The sequence below is a fragment of the Ursus americanus genome, chromosome 2 (genome assembly GCF_024610735.1).
Source record: "Ursus americanus isolate L20-20 chromosome 2, mUrsAme1.1.p, whole genome shotgun sequence".
Taxonomy (NCBI): Eukaryota; Metazoa; Chordata; class Mammalia; order Carnivora; family Ursidae; genus Ursus; species Ursus americanus.
In genome coordinates this window covers 101,744,423-101,766,514 of record NC_142128.1, presented here as the reverse complement: position 1 = coordinate 101,766,514, position 22,092 = coordinate 101,744,423, and the positions used below count along the sequence as shown (strand labels likewise).

Below are 22,092 nucleotides of genomic sequence, written 5' to 3'. Positions count from 1 at the left end.
TTGGGCTCAGGTCATGATTGGGGGGGGAGCCTGCTTCTCCCTCTTCCTGCCACTCTCCTTGCTGATGCGTGCGCACACGTGCTCTCTCCTTCTCTGTGTCAAATAAAAAAAATCTTTGAAAAATCAATATTAACCTAGAACTATAAATACCCTTAAATGTTTAAAATTAGACATGAATAGCCCATGTGTAAAATAAAATGGCAACAAGTTAACTTTAAAAAGGATACTTTTTGATTTTACTCTATTTAAACAATAACGACTTTGTCGATTTTTACCATTTATTTATTTATTTATTTAAGCAGGGCTCGAACTCACAAGACCTGAGATGAGATCAAGAATCCGATGCTTAACCAACTAAGCCACCCAGGTGCCCCCCAATTTTTACTTTTAAAATAAACTAAGATGTTTATCACATGGGTTATGTGCCTTTTCAGGAACTATTCAGAAATATACCTGCGTTTCAGGGAAAGCAACCATTTGAGTTCTAAGATCAGAACAAGACAGAATCAACAAGTTTATTTCACACAATTACATTTATTATTTTCATCCTAACAAGTAATTATTACAACAAAATTTAAGGGGGGGTTCACCGTACAAAATAATTTGTAGTAGTAAATCCTACTGTAAATATAGATCGATAGGCACAATTCTCCCCTAGATCATCACAAACTCAACTGAATTTTTGCTTTTAATGTGAATAACATGGTCATTATAATTAATAAGGCACTGTGTCCATATCAATTTGCCCAGTGTTCTTTCATTATGGTGAGTTTTATATAGAGATTTATGATAAAATTTTGTTTTTCTGGCTCAAATTCAAAACAAAAGCTATGGTAAATGTCAGAGGTTGAAAACAGTTTGGAAAGGACATTCATGAAGATGATCACTCCGGAATACTGAGTTTTAACAGCTGAAAACAAAGTCACTGTACTGAAATGTCTGTGCGCTTTTAACTCCATTGTCCAGCAGAGGGAGCACCACATCTGGTTAGAGCCTAAATGAGGACCTCCCAGATGGAAAGCGAGTATCATCCAAAACTTGGGACAAAAATTTTAGATGTAGCATTTACAGAATTAAACCTGAAACCAAATTATAGCACCCCAAAAAAAGTCAAAGGAAACATTTATCAAATAACTGGACTACCGAGAACTGTAATACTTACAGAAATCCATTCATCTGTTTAACATAAATACACAAGTTACACAGATACTGAGAAATTATCTGCAGCAAACGTATGTTGACTCAGGAAGTCTGTGCTGCAGCACAAAACTCTGTGCTAACCAGCTCCCACTGATAATGACACTCCTGATCCACAGGCCACACCTGGTGCAGCGAGAACGGATGATAATGTAACTGAATTTCCAAACTCACATGTTTTAACTTGGACAGAAAGTCAGGAAACTGATTGGTAAAGAGTGGGACCCTAAGTTTGGGATGCAAATGCATGAAACTTGATGCCTTAAGCTCCTAAACTCTGTTGAATTTCCATTACCAGTAAAAACACTCTGGAGAGGGTGGGCTCCATCTGCCTGAGGAAGCTGCAGTGGTCTCCCCCCATCTAAGTGCCCTGTGAAGGACCGAGGGACCTGCTCCGGAACTGCCTTCACCATCTCTCAGTGCTTTAGATCTATGACCAGACTCAAGCCCCAGCAGACCCCAAAGAAAGCGAAAAAGTACAACCCACTGGGACACAGGGTGGCACAGTCGGTTACGCATCCAACTCCTGATTTCAGCTCAGGTCATGATCTCAGGGCTGGGAGATGGCAGCCCAAGTCACGACTTCAGGGCTGGGAGATGGGAGCCCTGAGGCAGGCTCCACCCTCGGTGGGGAGTCGGCTTGAGATTCTTCCCTCTCCCTCTGCCCCTCCCCACCTTGGGCATGCACTCTCTCTAAAATAAATAAATCTTAAAAAAAAAAAAAAAGTGAGGGGCACCTGGGTGGCTCAGTCGGTTCAGGTCATGATCTCAGAGTCTGAGGACTGAGCCCCACATCAGGCTCCCTGCTGAGCTTCTCCCTCTCCCTCCGCCCCCACCCCTGTTCCTGCATGTTCTCAGGTACAATAATATCTTTGGGGGGAAAAGAAAGTGCAACGCATTAGGAGATCCATTACACACCAAAAGGATTCTAAGATTTTGCTAATTTATATCAACAAAAACTTGAGGAACACATATGGGAAAGGATCCGAAGAGTGTTGGATTCAGGTGGGAGATACTGTTGGATTAAGCTGAATTTACTGCTATGGGTGCACTAAGTAGAAACTGTGGATTCAATAGGTTGGCTCAAGCAGCTAGTAACACCTAACAGTTTGCTTGGTTGGTTTACTGAACGCTGGACCTAAAGGTGACCTACACTAAATGAAGGTGAAAAGTCAAACTTCTTTGGGTACTGAGGTCTTCCTGATGGCTTAAGGAGGTCAGAATGCCAAGTGGATTTAACACATAAGACCTGCTTACCCTTAACCAGCTCCCTGGGAGGATCCAGAAAACATCCCATTCTCCCTGGCCTCCTTTAAGAGCTCTGTGATGGCTAGCCTCCATAGGCCAGGAAAAGAAGTGGTAATTTCTGCCATCAAACTGACTCCCTAAATTTAGCAGGAAATGATGGGATCCTGTGGTGGCAGGGACCAAGTGGCAGCACTTAACCACCAAAGACAAGGTGGGAATGAATACCAAAATGGCAGCCAAAACAGTAACCAGAAAGGTCTGAACTGCAGAGATCCAGGACACTGGCTAAGAAATCAGTGTCCCTAGAACTGAAACAGATGGGCAATCTAGTCAGGTCTTGATTATTGTAAGTGGAAAAACTCTAGAAGTATGACTTAAATCACCAAAAAAGGTAAAGGTGTGGCCCCTCTACCAATTCCCAGATGGGAGCCATTTCAAAGACCCAGAGTCTCTGGAATGAAGGCAAGAAGACCCCTTAAGGAAGACCTCTACCACAGAGCCAAATATGGATACTGTCAATTTTCCACCTAGACTTCCCAAAAAACACCAACAGCCATTTATGAGGATGACTTCATACTGGGGAAGAGGACATAACCAGACCTTGGGAGGATTACTAGATACTGGCTGAGCTAAAGTTAATTCCTGAAGACTCAAAATATCATTTTGGTGCAAACTTTAAGGAACAGCAGCTTATGGAAATCAGAGGATTAATGCAGATTGGGCTCAGATTTATCTCAGAGTGGGTCCAATAGGTCCCAAATCTACCATGCAGTGAGATTCTGCCAGAATGCACAGCTGGAGCAGACATCCTGAACAACTGTCAGAATCCCCTCTCTTGGTGCACCTGCGTGGCTCAGTCGGTTAGACATCTGACTCTTGGCATTGGCTCAGGTCATAATTTCAGTGTCGTGGGATCGAGCCCTGCGCTGGGCTCAGTGCTCAGCATGGAGTCTGCTTGATAGTCTAAAATAAATAAAATCTTTAAATAAAATCTTTTAAAAACTAAAAGAATCCCCTCTAACCCCCTACCCATACAGTAATGACTAGTGTGGTATAAAAGTCCACGTGGAAGCCACTAAAACTGCCTTTACCTACATATACAGTAAACCAAAACCAAAACCACATTTCTGGAGGACTTCATGCCACCATCAGTGACGTGAGAGATGCAAAGGTGGTGATTTCCTCCCACATCCTCATTAAACTTGATTTGGCCAACGCAGTAGACAGATGGATCTCAGAGAATGACCGTGTGTTTTCAGTCACACAGGACAGTTAGGTGAATGAACGTGCTATTGTCACCAAGTCTGGTTAAGGATGGTTAAATAGGTATGCATGTGTGACAAGGGATGAACTGTGGTGGCTTCTGTAGTCTATTGTCATAGCAAACTGGAACTACAATTCCCAAAATTTCCTCTCTGTTAGGACTCTGGGTTAAGGTTGGTCAAAAAAGATGTGTGCGATCTGGAAGGCAGAAGTGAGGCAACCACCACCCTCTTCTGTAGGGTGTGTAGGCCTTGTGTAGGGTACGAGGTACTGTTGCAGCCTGCGTACACTCGCACTACCTAACGGCTTGCCTTGTTGGCCTGGGATAGCGCCAAGCCCCCTGCTCCTCCACGTCCCACGGTATCTCTTCTTGAACCTACTCCAAGTTGTGGGGCCCAGTACATGAAGAGTTCTGTGGCAAAGAGCATAAGCAATTTCTTCAGGTCATCAGTGTCATTGAGGGGAAGGCAGTGACAGACACAGGTTTGAAGTTGTCTTCAGGAGTTCCAGTTGGATTCCAATGTGTTTTTGCTTCCCCCGTGACATCCGGCTTCTCTTTCTGCCAGCTCCACTGACTTCGGGGCCCACACAACTCAGAGGCAACAGCATCTTTACTAATTCCCACAACTACGTAAGGTCTATCCTCTATAACCCTTATCCTTTGTCATTAAGTGATTTTGCTTCTCTGATTCAACCCCAAGTTGATATAAGCCCTTTGTAGAAAAACTGACTAGTCCTAGAGAATAACCCTGACACTTGGGAGACACCAGATGACCAAATATGTACACACCCACTGGGCAAGAGTCTGCACAAATTCCCAGAGTTGTTCTTTTTCAACCTAAAACTTTTTGTGCCTCATTCTTCAATATGACTACTCTAGAATGACCAGACATTTGAGGACAGTCCTTTTATCTTTTCTTTCCTTTTACTTTTGTCATAGAGAGTTTGAAACATTCCCAAAAGTAGAGAAGAGTGTTAACGGAACCCCACACATTCATCAACCAGCTTCAAAAATTATCAACACATGGCTAATTTATACAACCTATACCCTCACCAATATCTCCCAACCACATTACTTTAAAGCAAACCCCAGTCTGTCACCTCACCCATTATCTACCTCAAAAAGATGAAATTTTTCATTTTTAACTTCTCATTTTGAAATAATTTCAGACATAACAAAAACTGGAAGAAAGTGAAGAATTCCATTTGTCCTTCACAAGGACATCATATGATGCTTACATCTTACATAATCAAAGAACCATTTTCAAAATCAAAAAAATTAACATTCAATCTAGTAATTTCTAATTTTATTGCACTGCAATCAGAGAACAAAGCTATTACTTGAGATTTGTTGAAACTTCGTTTACCATCTAATATAAGGTACATTTCTGTAATAGTTCTTGATTACTCAAGAATATGTAATCTCGGGATGCCTGGGTGGCTCAGTGGGTTAAGCGTCTGCCTTCAGCTCAGGTCATGATCCCAGGATCCTGGGACTGAGTCCCACATTGGGCTCCTTGCTCAGCTCCTTGCTCTGCTTCTCCCTCTGCCTGCTGTTCCCCTCTACTTGTGCTCTTCTCTCTTGGACAAATAAATAAAATCTTTAAAAAATATATGTAATCTCTGCTAAGTGTATAGTCTTCAAAATATCTAATAAACTTATTAATTGCAAAACAAATTAACATTAATTCAATATTATTAGCTAATCTATAGATTTCATTCAAATTTCATCAACTGTCCCACTAATGTCCAATTTCTAATCTAGGACCATATTTTGCAAGCTTTAGTTTTCATGCTTCCTTGGTGTCCTTTTATCTGGAAGAGGTTGTTTAGTCTATCATTCACCACCTGGATTCATTTGCAGAGTACTGCCTAATTATCGTATACTATCCCTCAATGTGGTTTCCTCTAATGTTTCCTCATGATTGAATTCAGGCTACATTTCTGACATCTATACATCAGAAGGGATGTTGTGTCCTGCTCAGTGCATATCAGGAAGCATACCGTGTCAATATGTCATATTATCAGTGTTATTAACTTTGATCACCTGGTTAAAGTGATGCCTGCCAAGTTTATCTACTGTAAAGTTACTGTATTTTTTCCCTTGTACTTAGTAAGTATCTAGTAAGGAAACTAAAAATTATGTGATTATCTATTTTTTTAAGATTTTATCAGTCTAGGGGTGCCTGATTAGCGCAGTCGTTAAGCGTCTGCCTTCGGCTCAGGGCGTGATCCCGACGTTCTGAGATCGAGCCCCACATCAGGCTCCTCCACTAGGAGCCTGCTTCTTCCTCTCCCACTCCCCCTACTTGTGTTCCCTCTCTCGCTGGCTCTCTCTCTGTCAGATAAATAAATAAAATCTTAAAAAAAAAAAGATTTTATCTATCTATTTATTTAAGAGAGAGAAAGCTCAGGCAGGGGGAGAAGGAGAAGCAGACTACCCGTCAGGCAGGGAGCCTGATGCGGGGCTCGATCCCAAGACCTTGGGGTCATGACCTGATCCAAGGCTGATGCTTAACCAACTGAGCCACCCCGGCACCACTGTAAATACCTATTTCTGATCATACTTTTGCCCACTCATTTTAGCATCCACAAGATTATTCTTGCCCAAAAGTTACAGATTGGACTGTTTCTGAGACACAATCCAACTATTCTATCCCACGACTCTATTAGCATCTTAAATTAAAAACATCACCTTCGTTTGGTTAAACTGTTAAAAATTTTAGGCAAGACTGGGGTAAGAGAAATAATTTGCATAAACAACACCCCACTGATTAAAATTTCATGCTGAAACACAGTTTTATTTTAATGATGCTCTTTACCTAACCAAGCAATCCTAAAATAGAAGAAGACTTATATACAAGTCGGATCCATAGTCTCTCTTAAGTAAATTTATAGTGGGATATTAATAAGTCTAGAATGAAAAAAATCATGACTCTCCACAGATGATGAAAATGCCTTTGGCAGAATTCAGCACCTGTTCTTAATTTAAAACTCTTTGAGAAAATAGAAATGGATGGATACACTTTCTTAACATGGTAAAATATATGTCCATTAGTCCTAAATTCAGAATCTTACTTAATAAGTAAGCCCCAAGGGAGGCCAGGAACAATACAAGAATGCCCACTACCTCCACTACTTAACACTGTTCTGGAGGTATTACTCAAAGTATATCAGCCTGGAAAGAACAATGAGAGACCTAAAAATTGAAAAAGAAACGAGGCTACATATCTGAAGATGACATGAGTATTTTCAGATATTAAATGCTCTGTAATTCTAACTGAAACAGTGTGATACAAGTACATGAGTATATAAACCAATGAAACAGAGTAGAAAGCCCAGAGGTAAGGCCACTTACTACATGATACACTGTTTTTGTCCCACTGATTTGCTCTAATCTTTTTAATAAATGGTGATGGGACTAATAGCCATTTAGAAAAAGATAAAATTAGATCCATACCAGGGCACCTGGGCGGCTCAGTCGGTTAAGTGTCCAACTTGATTTCAGCTCAGGTCATGATCTCAGGGTCATGAGATCGAGCCCCACATCCTGTTCTGTGCTGGGCATGGAGCCTACTTAAGATTCTATCTCACTCTCCATCTCACTCTCCCCTCCACCCCCAACCCTGCATTCTCTCTCTCTAAAACAACAAAAAAAAATAAAACACACAAGATCTAAAAGACGACATGGGTGAATTACTCTATCATAATCAAAGTTAAATGACAACCTAAGAGAAAATATTTCCAATATTTATCAAAGATAAAAAGCTAATATTGATAATGTACCAAAAAAATGCTTAAAATTTGAAGGGAAAAAAAAGACCAGAAATCTTACAAATGGTCAAAAGATATATACTGACAATTCACAAAAATATATAAATATGGCCTTTGCACATATGAAAAAATATTTAACAGGGGCTCCTGGCTGGATCACTCAGTAGAGCGTGCAACTCTTGATCTCAGGGTCATGAGTTCGAGCCCCACATTGGGTATAGAGCTTGCTTAAAAAATAAAAAAGAAGGAGCACCTAGGTGGCTCAGTCGGTTAAGCATCTGCCTTCGGCTCAGGTCATGATCTTGGGGCCTTGGAATCGAGCCCCACACCAGGCTCCTTCTCCCTCTACCCCTGTCCCTACTCATGCTTGCACTCTCTAGCTCTCTCTGAAATAAAATCTTTAAAAAAATAAAATAGGGGCACCTGGGTGTCTCAGTCAGTTATGCGGTTATGCGTCTGCCTTCAGCTCAGGTCATGATCCCAGAGTCCCAGTGTGGAGCCCTGTGTCAGGCTAGCTGCTCAGCGGGGAGTCTGTTTCTCCTTCTCCCTCTGCTCCTTCCCCCTGCTCGTGCTCTCTTGCTCGCTGACTCTCAAATAAATAGTCTTTAAAAAATAAATTAATTGGGGCGCCTGGGTGGCACAGCAGTTAAGCGTCTGCCTTCGGCTCAGGGCGTGATCCTGGCGTTATGGGATCGAGCCCCACATCAGGCTCTTCCGTTATGAGCCTGCTTCTTCCTCTCCCACTCCCCCTACTTGTGTTCCCTCTCTCGCTGGCTGTCTCTATCTCTGTCGAATAAATAAATAAAATCTTTAAAAAAAAATAAAAAATAAAAAAATAAATTAATTAATTAAAAAATAAAAAAATTTAAAAAGAAGATGTTTAGGGGCGCCTGGGTGGCACAGCGGTTAAGTGTCTGCCTTCAGCTCAGGGCGTGATCCCAGCATTATGGGATCGAGCCCCACATCAGGCTCTTCCGTTATGAGCCTGCTTCTTCCTATCCCACTCCCCCTACTTGTGTTCCCTCTCTCGCTGGCTGTCTCTCTCTCTGTCGAATAAATAAATAAAATCTTAAAAAAAAAAAAAAAGATGTTTAATTTACTGATAACAACTTAAATGCAAATTGAAACTATACTGAGATACCACTTCTCATCCACCAGACTGGCAAAAATTCAGAAGTTTTTTGAATACACTCAGCCTACAAAGCTGAGGGAAACAAGCACTCTTACACGTTGCTAGTCAAGACGTAAAAAGGTACCCCCCCACATAGATATTGACACTTTGATTAGGACTCCCACTTCCAGGAATTTACACTGAATACACACCTGCAACAAAACAAAAATACGTAAGTGTGAGGTTATTCATTACAGCATTATTCACAATAGCAAAATACTAGAAATTACATAAACGGCCAAGCAGAGGAAATTAGAAATTATGGCATACACAAAACAGTATTATAGAGCTATAAAAAAGAAAAAGATTCTACAAATACGATATGGACTGATTTCCACTAGATATTTTAAGAAAACAAGTACAAAAGAGCAGATACAGGACGCTACCTTCTGTGTATCAATGGAAAACAAGAAAACATATACATGTGCTTATCTTTACCAATAAAAAAAAGACAGAGAGAGAAGATAAACCAGAAAATGATGAACATGGCTACCTGCAAAGTGTGGGGCCCGGGGGGGGGGGGGCAAATGCAGTACGGAGATGGGAGGGGCTGACACTTCTCTTTTTTTATAGTTCACGTCTGGGAAGCATGTCAATGTTCTACATATTCCAAATATAAAATTAAATCAGTAAGAATGGGGAAGGAAATCTAAAACTGAAAACAAAGTAAAACAAATAAACTCAATTGTATTGCCAATTAATACCAATAAATACACTGAAGGGAAAAAGAGAAAGAACACAAAATGAGCATAGGATTAACCTACACACTCTCAGGCTTCAGCAGAGTAGCAGGGAAGGGACACTGCAACTATTCTGGACTGAGTAGGGCTTCTTATAGTAATATGTAGATGAAGCAATTCTTGAACAATTTTAGATGATATACAGAGTCAAATAAATGAGTAAATAAGTTGATGTTAGTAAGAGTGTCACCGAGGCAGAAGAAATATACAATTATGGAACAAGGAAAGGCAACAAAGAATGCTAAGGAGAGAAATCTGACTTGAAAGTGTTGGTGTGAACTCACGATTTCTAAATTATATATGTGTATATACGCATGCATATTTTCATGAACCTGCATATTTCCTAACTTGGCTACAAAGGTCAAAGAGCAAAGACACAGCAATAACAGTGAGCACACCTAGCAACAGACCTTGATGTCTAATATTACTCCTCACTAGAAAAATTCAGGAATCCTCAGAGAAATCCGGATTCCAGGATTGGGATGGGCTAATTACAGGATGAGCCCAGAACATCTGCTTTGCAAGAAAGTAAGGAAATGCTTTATGGAAAAAAAAAAAAGTTACAGGACAGAAGATCCAACTTGAAAGCTTTCCTACTAAAAATTCTGTGATAATCTCAGCACCAAAATAATTACACAACTAATTATAAACAACTGGGAAAAAAGGAAATTCATCAGTCCATGCTGATAATAAATAGACAAATACTGAGGAAGAAGGATGGGCTCTTGCTTACAGGGGAATGCTGAGCTGAATGCTAACTGCTAAGTGTGGGGGGAGTGCTGTATTTGGAAAACCAGCATTTTGCAAATATCATACCGAAGATTCAATCACGAATCATCCATGGATTCTAAATCTAGAGGAAATTTTAACTAACAGCATATTTCCATGGTCTTATAATGTCTTCCCACAGATTATTAGTTGGGAGATGAGGGACTGTGCACAGAGGGAAAACAAGACAACAGCTTGAGTGGGTGATCGCAATTACCACCACCAATGAAAGGCAGCTAACACTGTGAACCTCCAAATGGGATACCCTGAGGACACATCAGCACAGGCAGCATCACAGCTGAGAACACATAACCTGAATCTAACCATGAAGAAACATTAGATAAACCCAAAATGAGGAAAGTTCTATTAAAACAGAAAGGAAAGGAAAAGTTAGTGTTATATGCCAAAGGAAAGTTATGGAATGTTCCAGATTAAAGAAGGCCAAAGATAAGACAATTAAATACGATACTTGACCCTAGACTGGATCCTGTACTAAAAGGGGGGGGGGGATGCTATGAAGAACATTATTGGGTCACTTGACAAAACGGAAATAGAGTAAAGTATTATGGTAATGTTAAATTTAATGAAGTTGGTATGTGTAACTTTCCTGATTGTTGGGAATACATATTAAAGTATTTAGGACAAAGGGCCAGCATGTATGGAACTTACATATTTAGAAAGAAGAAAGTGTGTATATGTGGATAAAGATGGGGGGCTTAAGGGAGGACAGGAGGGGGGAGTGTAAATGATGTCAACTGTTAATAACTTAATCCGGGTAAAAGGTATCCAGATTTTTTTGTCCCATTCTTATTCTCGCAACTTTTTTGTAAATTTGAAATTATTTCCAAAGTATTAAAAAAATTTTAATTATAACGGGAAGAAGTTACTTTTCCACAAAAGTAGCTAGAAAAGTTTTGCAACAACTGCAAACACCAAAATCACAGTATGTTCAAAATGATCTTAATTTAACTCCAGATTCTGGGGCTCCTGGGTGGCTCAGTCAGCTAAGCGTCTGCCTTCAGCTCAGGTCATGATCTCAGGGTCCTGGGACCGACCCCCACATTGGGCTCCCTGCTCAGCGGGGAGCCTGCTTCTCCTTCTCCCTCTGCCCCTCTCCCCACTTGTGCTCTCTGCTTTCAAATAAATAAAATCTTTAAAAAATAACTCCAGGTTCCAATTTCGTCTATTTTCTGCACATATAATACTAAAACCAAATTACAGCCCATGACACATGAAAGAGTATACGTGTACTTAGGAATAATTTAACACTTGATTATAAATGTAGAGTTCCTAGTTCCTTTTTGTCACATTCAGTGCCATTTCAGGATGCTAGAATATCCATTTGATAAGTGCTTTTACTGAGTACTTACAGTGGGCTATATGTCATTTAATTTAACCGTTTCTTACGTCTTTGTTGCTTGTATGTGATCAGCAAACCAGCAGCTTTAGCTTGTTAGAAACGCAGAATCTCACACCCAACCCAGACCTTACTGAATCACAATCTACACTTGAACAAAACCTCTGAGCGATTTATTTGCACATTAAAGTTCAAGAAGGGCTGCTCTAAGTGACTTAACTCAACAGAGGTTTATCTCTAGCTCCCACTCATTCTGATGCTCAAAGTGCAATTCCCCAGAGCAGCTCTCCTCCATGACATGACTCATGCCTGTTTCTCCAACTCTACTCGTGGCCTCCACAGTCTTCCAGGCAAGGAAGACAGAGCAGGAAGATGCACAGATGTTTCATGGCAGACCCAGAAATGGCTCATATAACCTCCAGCCCACACTCCATTGGCCGAAAATGAGTCACAGGGCCCCAGGCAAACTGCAAGGAGGCTGAGAAATGTAGTCATCTTGTGTGCTCATGGGAGAAGATGAATAAAGTTTACTAATGGATACTGAGATGTCTCAGGAATACCAAGGAAAAGTTAAGTACCAGGCTTGCGCAGAGGCAGACTATCATGGGGACTATGAAGAGGAGCTCTATTCTCAGTTCGAATTCTAAAGCCACTGGCCAGCCAATGAACTCACTCACTTTCTACCAAGAGGTTCACTCTTAGTCTAATCAACTGACGATTAAAATTAAAAAAAAAAAAAGTGGATCTAAGCTGTCAAGCATTTCTAAGTCATCTTCATCCCAAGCAGCACACAGTTTCATGCAACTTCAAATGAAACAAAGTCTAAGAAAGACTTTCTCTAAGTTTATTTAAATTTCTAGTTACAAAAAAGGATACAAGCTTGATTGGGAGAAAAAATACAAAATATAGAAAGTTCGAAGGAATATCTTCCCTCCCGCCTCCAAGTTCCATTCTCCACAAGTAATCATATTAGAATTCTGGGTTGCTCTTCCAAACTTTTTCTATACACACAAGTACACACACACACACAAAGATTTATTTAAAATGTATACATTCTTCTACTTTATTCACCCCACAATGTGTCATGGACAGCCATCCAAATCCGTAAAAATGTATCTACTTCAATCTGAACATCTGGACAGTGTTCTATAATACGGCTACACCATAACTCAACCAGTTCCCTATTAATGGACATGAAAATTCTCTTTTTAATTATCAAATTGCTATGCTAAGTATCCTTGTGCATCCACTGTTATTTGTCATTTTGTCAGAATTCCACAAGTAGGGTCAAGAAAACATATGCCCAGCTGACAGGTCCTATCAAACTGCACTCCTACAAGTGTATGAATGTTCCATATTTGTGTTTATAAGGAACATAATTGACACTTTTTTGGGGTTATTATGAGAATTAAGTGAAGTAATACACAAAGTAAAGCACTTAAAATCATGCCTGGTATTGCTAAGTTATGATAAATATTAGCTACTGAATAATAATATTCAATCGTTGTATATTGTGATGACAAGTAAATGAAAGCTAGCTCTCTTATTTTCCCTTGATAATCAAGGTTAATCACCATCCTGTATTTGGCCATACCCAATACAGGGGAACATCTCTCCCCTGACTCCTAAGCAACCAGAACCAGCCTAGAGGTACAGGATGGGAAGCAAAACTTGACTCTGTCATCCTCACTAGGCCGCACTAAGTCCATACCTTGGTTCCTGACCCCAATATATCCTGATTTATGAGAAAACCAGAACCAAAATTTGTTCACTGGTTCACAACATATACTAGGAACAAACCTCAGCCTCTCAAAATGATACAAAAAACATGTCCAGGGGCACCTGGGTGGCTCAGTCACTTAAGTGTCCAACTCTTGATCTCAGCTCAGGTCTTGATATCAGGGTCCTGAGTTTCAAGCCCTGCGTTGGATTCCCCACTGTGCATGGAGCCTACTTTAAAAAAAAAAAAAGAAAAGAAAAAAGAAAAAAGACATGTCCAGTGTATTCCAACAGTGGTTCTCAAAATATGGTCCAGGGACCACTGGAAGTCCCCAAAGCTCTTTCGGGAGACCCATCAAGTCAAAACTATTTTCTTAATAATACTAACACCTTTTCTGCCTTTTTTATTCTCATTCTCTCATAAGTATAGAGTGGAGTTTTCCAGAGGCGATATGACATTTTGCAATATACTGAATGCAGAAGCAGTTATGGGAATCCAAAGGTCTTCTAGTAAGCCAGACATTAAAGAGATACACAAAAATGTAAAGCAGGCAACTTCTCTCAGTAAGTGTTCTTTTGTTTCAGAAAATAGTTTGTTTCATTAATAACTTTGTTAAATGTAATAATTATGTTTAAATATATAATATATTTTCAAAACTTACCAGTTTTAATTTTTTATCCAAGAAAGTCAATAGAGATGGCCACATAAGTAAAACCTACCCAGAGTAAAACCTACTCAGGGTCCTAAATAACTGTTTTTTAAAGCCCCTCCTATGAAATCCTTCTCAGTTTTTAAGAGTGTAAAGGGGTTCTGAGACTGAAGTTTGAGAAACACAGTTCTATGTTATCAGTTGTCTCAAATGACACTGTTATGTCAATAGCAGCCAAACCACAGGTTTTAGCCCATTGCTTCAATTCTCCTGTGAGGGTCTAAGGCAACCATATAAGGTCTACAGAAGCCTGTCAGTAGGTCTCAGAGATGTCGGCACAGGTAGAGAAGGGAAATCAAAGGGCAGGAAAAGTTCCAATAAGAACAAATCAGTTATCCCTCCCCGTGACAAAAGGGTCTACAGTAAAAACCTGACATCAGTTGGCTGGCTGGTCCCAAAGATATATTGGCATTTGGGGAACTCAGGATCCCTCTCTACTGGTGGCAAACCAGGCACTCTGTACCAGTAGAAGCCACATGGACATGGTGAGCCCAACTGTACTGTTGAGTTCCAGGCAGCAATCTCCAGCCCTGTCCCCACAGTTAGCTCTGTGCTTCAGCCCTCTGAACAGTCACCAGGCTGTCTGAAGAAGGAGAACAACTTATTGCTATCAACAAAGCAGGTCATCCTATCTGATTAAGAACATCCTCTGCTGGGGTGCCTGCGTGGCTCAGCCATTAAGCATCTGCCTTCGGCTCAGGTCATGATCACAGAGTCCTGGGATCGAGCCCCGCATTGGGCTCCCTGCTCGGCGGGAAGCCTGCTTCTCCCTCTCACACTCCCCTTGCTTGTGTTCCCTCTCTCGCTGCCACTCTCTGTCAAATAAATAAAGTCAATAAATAAATAAATAAATAAATAAATAAATAAATAAATAAATAAAATAAAAAGAACGTCCTCTGCTATGGCATTCACATGAACCAAATGTTTTCAGGCTCAGCGTTCTGCCCTACAGCCCTTTTCCAAACCTCCTTGCAGAAGAAAAGGAAGAAGCAAAAGAAATAGGAATTATAACTCCCACTTAAAAAGAAAAATGGAAGTTATATCCAGAGTCCTTTCCAACACACCTTATTATCAATCCTTCCTTGACCCTCAGGTAAGTCCATTAGCCAGTGCCCAGGCATCTGCAAATTCTGATTTCAAGCCATCTCTCAAGGTTCTACTCTTCAAGGGCCTTCAGTCCACCCTCCACCTCCCCAAGGAGAGTCTGCGACAGTTCACCAGCACCTGGTAATGACCTGTTTCACAAAATTCGCTGTAAACCCACAGAATATCTTTTACCCATTATTTAAACAGAGGTGAGTGCCTCCCTGTCTCCACTTGGCTCTTTCTACCAGGCCCTTAAATCTTGGCTTATGAAACCAATGTGAGAATTTTGCCTTTGTTGAAACTATTCATTCCAATGCTTAACATTCTTGGTAACTTCACTTACCTAGAAAATTCATCTAAAAAAAAGGCAGGGGGGTGGGGAGAACCTGAGTGGCTCAGTCAGTTAAGCATCTGACTCTTGATTTTTGACTCCAGTCATGATCTCAGGTTCGTGAGTTGGAACCCGGAGTTGGGGCCCTGTGCTGGGTGAGTAGCCTGCTTGGGATTCTCTCCCTCCCTCTGCACCCCCCCCACTTCCCACCCGCTCACAAAGGCATTCTCTCTCTCATAAAAAAACAAAGAAAGAGAGAAAAAAATTCAGCTAAGACCTCAGCTTCTGTTTCCTGATCATGTTAACAATCTTCTTCCCTAGCTCCATCATCCTACCCTCCTTATGGTCTCAGTCCCTTGCTTAAAAATCATGGTGCCTGATTACCTCCCTTGCCGACAACTTCCACTTCCCTCCATCCATTAAACTAACCCGGCAATCCTGGATAAACCCAAATTTCACGGTCAAGTAGCTGACCATGGAGAGAGAAAAAAGCACTCCCGGGCTAACTGCTCTCACTCTAAATAAATGAACACAAGTTTTTGGTGTTGTGTGTGGGCTTTTTTTTTTAAGATTTTATTTATTTATTTGACAGAGGGCAGGAGAGAAAGTGAAAAGAGAGAGCACAAGCAGGGGGAGCAGCAGAGGGAGAGGGAGAAGCAGGCTCCCTGCTGAGCAGGGAGTCCGACCTGGGGCTCGATCCCAGGACCCTGAGATCATGACCTGAGCTGAAGGCAGACACTTAACTGACTGAGCCATGCAGGCACCCCATGAACACAAGTTTTAAGTGGACCCTCAGCACTTCCCAGCTATGCTACTACATTCCACGAGGCAATTCACTCTTCTAGAAGAATATTCTCTTCTCTAAGACTGAGTCCCTCAGCACCCACTTCCCCAGCTGTCCTCAAGTGGTTCAACCGCTGCTGCTACCTTCTCCAATACTCTTCTTCCCTCAGTATATGAACGTATTTCTTCCTGCCTCTACCCAGGACCAGCCCTTGGCCGAGGAACACATCACCTCACCAAAGACAATGTTCTTTTTTTGCCTTTTATTGCCTGGTCGTATCAACCCATGCTGTAACTCAAATGTAGCTGCTCTATTTTCTATTAATTGATCAAATCTGTCTCACGGACATGGGGCTGTTTTTTCTATAATTAATCTAATCTTCCTCATAAACACTCACCCTAGGAAATAGCCAGAACCTTAAAAGTTGCCAAATGATATCTCAGTCTCTTGCAGTTAATATTCAGACACTAAGTTTAATTCCTTACCAGAGCTGATTTAAACAGATGCTTTCAGGTAAATTTTTCTCCAAATGGGGCTTAAAGGACATCCTTATGGATGGCAAGAAGACCTACGACCTTGGTGTCTCTGTGGGTCTTCACTGACCTCTGCTGCAAAGAGGTGATCATGTGTCGTGGCTGGACTGGTGGCATCTCGCCTTCTGGGATGTCACGCCTGCTCCCAGCACTGTATCCATGACCCCGACCTTCAGTTTGCAGTTGTATGATGCCTGCTGTCCCACAAGGTCCCTCAGCTCCTCCACGTCCCTCCCAGTGGGATGAGAGCATCAGACTCTCCTGCTACCACAGGATCCTCTGTCTAGCCACTTCCCTCTACCACGGCTGTGCTATATCCCCATGTTGGCACAGTACCAACCCGCACAGCTATCCCCTCTCAAGATTCCAAATAAGAAGCACAGCCAAAGGCCTTCTACTTTTGACTGTCCCCTCAACCTACTTAACACATTCACCCCAACTCCAGAACTTGGGCCAGACAAAGAAGCTCAAAACATGTATTTCAGTTGGCTGGCTCAGTCGGTGGAGTGTATAACTCTTGATCTCGGGGTTGTGAGTTCGAGCCCCACGTTGGGTGTAGAGATTACTTTAAAAAAAAAAAAAAAAGATCTTTCAAAAAAACCCAAAGACATGTATTTCTCACAATCTGTTTTCCCTATTTCTGTCCCCTTTCTTCCCATAATTCACCAGGGCTTTCTCAGGGCTGGAAAAGATGGACTTGCCATTTCCAATCCATCCTACTTCCTCTTGGGAGGCACTAAGCCACAAGTTCAGCCTTAATGATAGAAGAGCTATCGTATCCTCTTTACCCAATAAAAGAAACTATCATTAGAGTATGTCTGAGGCAGCTCTTGATATGGAAACTACAGAACTCTTGGAACTTTAAACAACAAAAACAAACACACTTAAAATTCCCTTAAATACTATCCCTTCACAACTTCAACAGTTACCATCTCCTGTGTGCTAGGATCCAAGGATATAAGATTAGAGAACTAGGTCACTAAAGTGGAGAGACCTACAAACAAAATAAACACAATGGAATTTTATATGCTGCATTTACCAAAACAGAAAACACAAGTAATATGTTTGTCAGTCTTTTCCAGGTCTGTCAAACTAAACTAAAGCAACTGCAGAAAAAGGATAATATAAATTATTTCAGGTCACAACTTCATATCATTTAATCTTTCCCCAATTTACATACTTCATTTTTTTCTACTCACAAGGTGAAAATCCAGGCCTTACTGAGAGGAAAAAAGGAAGAGAAGCCATTTAGTGGATTCAAGTTTCTCTATTAATAAAAATAAATGTGCAAGAAGTAAAGCACTTTTCCAATAGCCCAAGACCAAAGGAAATCAGGTAGAATGAAGTAATAAATTATAATAAATCTGTTTTCTTATGTTGCCACCCCCACCCCGAACTGTTACTGTTACAAACAAATATTTTCATTCCATTTAATTCAAATGGAAGAGAGCAGAAAGGCAAGAAGAGTTAGAGGAAAATTTAGCCAGATGTTCTTAACACAACCTAAAAGCTTACTATGTGTCAGGCATTGGGGCTACAAAAATTGAAAGATGTAATACCTACTCTCAAGGACTTCACAACTGAGGATGAACAAATTTTACTTACAAGGTGATAAAGAACACAGAAACTTTATCTCAATGATGGCCATTCAATTGTGGTAGAAAACTGCATGAAACAATGCAGCAAAGTTTGATTTCTCTAACCCTGTTTTCAGGCTGTGCTGATTCCCAACTAGGTGCTGCAGACATTCTACAACCGATGATGTGAAGTGTTCAATGGAGCACCTGCTACCACAGCACAAGTCAGCTGCAGCCTAGCAATCCGAAATAAGTGCAAATAAATAATTGCAAATGTATTTTTTGTGTAAAGCACTACTAAACGAGTGCGTGTCAGTATGAAAACTTCTGTTTGTTTTAGTTTGGATGCTTGGCATTTACTGATGTCCCTTTTCTTATTTTATGTTGGCTAATTTCCCCACTATATGAATATTGGTAGGAACAGAGCCTGCCTCCTTTCCTAAAAGCCAAGAAGCCCTAATAGTAGTTACCTGCTCAAATTCCCTTGCAGCTAGGATGCAGGCAGTGACCCAATCTCAGCCAATCCAAGACACCACTGGATTTTGAATCAGAAGCTAATTCCATAAAGAAGCATGGATGAGAAAGCAGCTTTCCAGCAATACCTAGTTTCCCAACAGCAGTGGCAAGAGCAGCAGCAGCAGGGCCCAGGATCGTGGTGCGGGTAACACATGCGGGAGAAGCCAGCACTACCAGGCAGCATCACAAGTGATGTCACCCCCAGGTCCCAACCCCAACTATTTCTGAGGTGTAATTCTTCACTATGGAACTCTCCATGGTGCCTGCCGACTTTCAGAACCGGGGTTCCTCCAGACCTCAGAGCAATGCTGAGATCTCCCCAGTGCTCTTGCATGAAATTTCTTTTGTGCTTAAAGCATTACTATCACGTAATTTCTTGCCAGTAAGATACGTGAGTGATAGCCAACAGTAATGTAATAGCATGGTAAGTAAAGAAGCATCCCACCCACAAATGTCTGGGTCTGCGTAGTCTACTTTGGAAAACAGACAATTCTATGTGTCACAGGACTCAAGCTCTGATAATTCAGGAGGAGATAATTCATTATCAGCTCTATCAGAGCTCTATTCAAATGAATAATTTGTCATCATGTATTAATTCCAAAACCTTTCCACCCCAACTACTAAATACCTTTGCGGGTCTGATTTCATCTGCAAGCCTACCCACACCTTCTCTCTTCATCAACTAATATTATAGGGCAGCAAGTTCTCTACATTCAATCCCTAGAAACACACCCAGATGATTTAAGATGAAGAGTCCAGGTCTCTAATGTGCTTGAGTAAGAATCAGAGATCTAGAACTTCATTGTTAATTCCTTGAAAGGAATTAACTGTTTTCAAAAGTTTTTCGTTTTTGAAGTTTACAAAAACTTCAAAGTGCTCTCTCAACTGATTTTTTTTTGTTGTTACTGTTATGGTTACATCAGGAAGCTAGAGATACAATTGTTATTGTTATTTAGTAACTTTAAAATACAAAGTTAAATAAATTCCTCAATTACAAATCAAATAAAGAACTGGTTAAGATTAATGGTCAAGCTACCGAGATTTGAATTCTGCAACTACCTCCTCACCTCCACCCACCCAAATCCCAGGCTAAGAGATCCTGGAAAAAATCATCCCACCTATCTCAAACAGAACTCTCCTCTTTGGCAGATAACAGGAGCTAATGTTACTAACATGAGTTGCTTGACTACAATCCCTATGACTGTGCATATATATTACATTTTTCCACAAATTGCTTTCGCATAGCACTTTACATTGGCCCAGTGCTTCCATGTTTATGAAACACTTTCACGTGAATTCTCGCATCCCGATAGGTGGTTAAGACTTAGACTTGCCTTTACAACCATGCAAAGCACATCATGGAACCTCAGTAACTTGTGCTCCCAGAGCACTGTACTACATCTCTATTTCCGCCCTTCTGATGCGCTGCAATTAATTCTCTCCCTCACTGATGTGCTCCTTAAGGATTCTTAGGGATGCCGCCTTCATCTTCGTAGCTCCAGGCGGAACACAACCTGGACCCTGGAAAGTGTTCCGTAAACACCGAGATTCTTCCACCTCCCGCCAACCCGGTCCTCTTCTGGCGGGGCCTGAGTACCGAGCCCCATTTGCACACATCCCTGCGCCCTCCACGCCCATCCCCCACCAACTGTGACTTCCAGCCGCACCGGTGAAGCGTGCCGCCCAGGACACCGACTTTTTGTTCCCCGGTAAAAAATACTCATAGCACAACGCTGCCCCTTAGCTGTGCCCCACGGGCTCCCTCCAATTCCTACGGCAGCCCGGGGGAACGGGCAGGAGTGCTAGCGGGTCCAGCTCGGCCCCACGGACCGCCGGGGGCTGAGCCTGGGACGCCCCTAACGCCCGGCACCCAGCCCCCTGCCAGCCGAGACGCACCCCCGGGAACCGCGCGTCCCAGGGCGCGCGGGGCTGGGCACCCGGGCAGCGTCCCCAGACGTGCGCACTCACGGCCGGGAGGAGTCCCGCGGCGGGCGGCCCCACGACGTCCCCCGCGCCCCGACCCCGCGGGGCCCGAGACTCGGGTAGGCGACGGCGCTCCACACGTACCCGAGGAGGCAGCGGTCGCAGACGACGCCACGACTCCCCTTGCACACCGTGTACGCCAAGGGATCCGAGCGGAAGAGCAGCTCTCCGGGGCGCAGCTGCGCCAAGGCGCGCAGCCCGTTTCCCCTGTTGGCCGTACTGAACTTTTCCACTTTCAGCGGCTCCATCACCTCTGGTCCGCACCTCAGCGGTCCGCCGCGTCCCGCAGCCGGCGCCTCGCGTGCCGCCGGGAGCCGCGCGCCTGCGCCTTGTGCGCACGCGTACGCCCAAGGGGCGGGGCGGGCGCGCGGGGCCTCTGAGCATGCCCAGACGGGGTCCGGTGGCGAGGCGGGCCGTGCCTCCTGACCCAGGGCTGGCCAGCGCCGCTGCCGGGCCTCCGCGCGAGGACTGGAGGTGTTACACGCACTGCGCTAGCGTTCAGTTGTGATCATTTGTATGCAGACGGAGAGGTGAGAGAACAGCACGGTGAATACCTGTATACCCTACTCCGAGATGAGACAGTTCCTAGTATTTCGCCATTTCTGCTCATTTTCTCTCCCCGGGTAGGTAGGTCTTGTTGCTGAACCCCTTGAAAGTACGTTGTGGTGCTGTTGAATCACTTAAAAATGAGCTGCAGACATCATGAAATCTCATAACTCATTCCATAATTAAATACTGTCACCTGTGCTGAGGGAGCAGTAGGACCCAGCAACACCTCCCCCCCCCCCCCCCGCAACTCCTGGGTGGGAAGTGTGTTGTGACATTCCTCCAGGAAGCTCCCAACTGTCTTCCCGTTAATGCCTCCCTAGAGGGGAAAACGACCTTTATTTGACAATAGCAAGGCCTCCAGGGTCCTGAGGGTCTTCTTCAGCTTGTGAAAGTCCTTTTGGGTGCCTCCCTTTTTCCTTACCTCCCCCAAATCCCAAGTATATAATCAGCCATTCCTCACAACCCCAGTGCAGCAGCTTTTTCTTCCCACGGGTCCCATCCCCGTGCTTTCATAAAATCACCTTTTTTGCACTGAAGTTATCTCAAAAATTCTTTCTGGGCCTTGGGCTCCAGACCTCAACAACATTCCAAAACTACATCACATGCATTTCCTCACATTAAAAACGATAACTGTAGAACTACAATTTCAGAGGCACCTGGGTGGCGCAGTGGCTTGAGCTTCAGACTCTTGGTTTGAGTTCAGACTCTGCTCTCGGGGTCATGAGACTGAGCCCCACTACTGGCTCCCCACTCAGCAGGGAATCTGCTTCTCTCCCTTTTCCTTTT

General features: G+C 42.6%; 1 protein-coding gene and 1 pseudogene across 1 annotated transcript in view; both read right to left on the bottom strand.

Moving 5' to 3' along the window:
- LOC123790966 (small ribosomal subunit protein eS26 pseudogene) overlaps positions 1-16,798 on the bottom strand; it is a 61,754-nt pseudogene extending 44,956 nt beyond the window's left edge.
- Positions 1-21,086, bottom strand: part of SMYD3 (SET and MYND domain containing 3) — a 691,979-nt gene extending 670,893 nt beyond the window's left edge. The window contains exon 1 of the mRNA XM_045796289.2: positions 20,842-21,086. Within this exon, the coding sequence (XP_045652245.1) occupies positions 20,842-21,005 (164 nt within the window). The 5' untranslated portion in view covers positions 21,006-21,086. The remainder of the gene's footprint in view (positions 1-20,841) is intronic.
- Between the last annotated feature and the right edge of the window lie 1,006 nt (positions 21,087-22,092).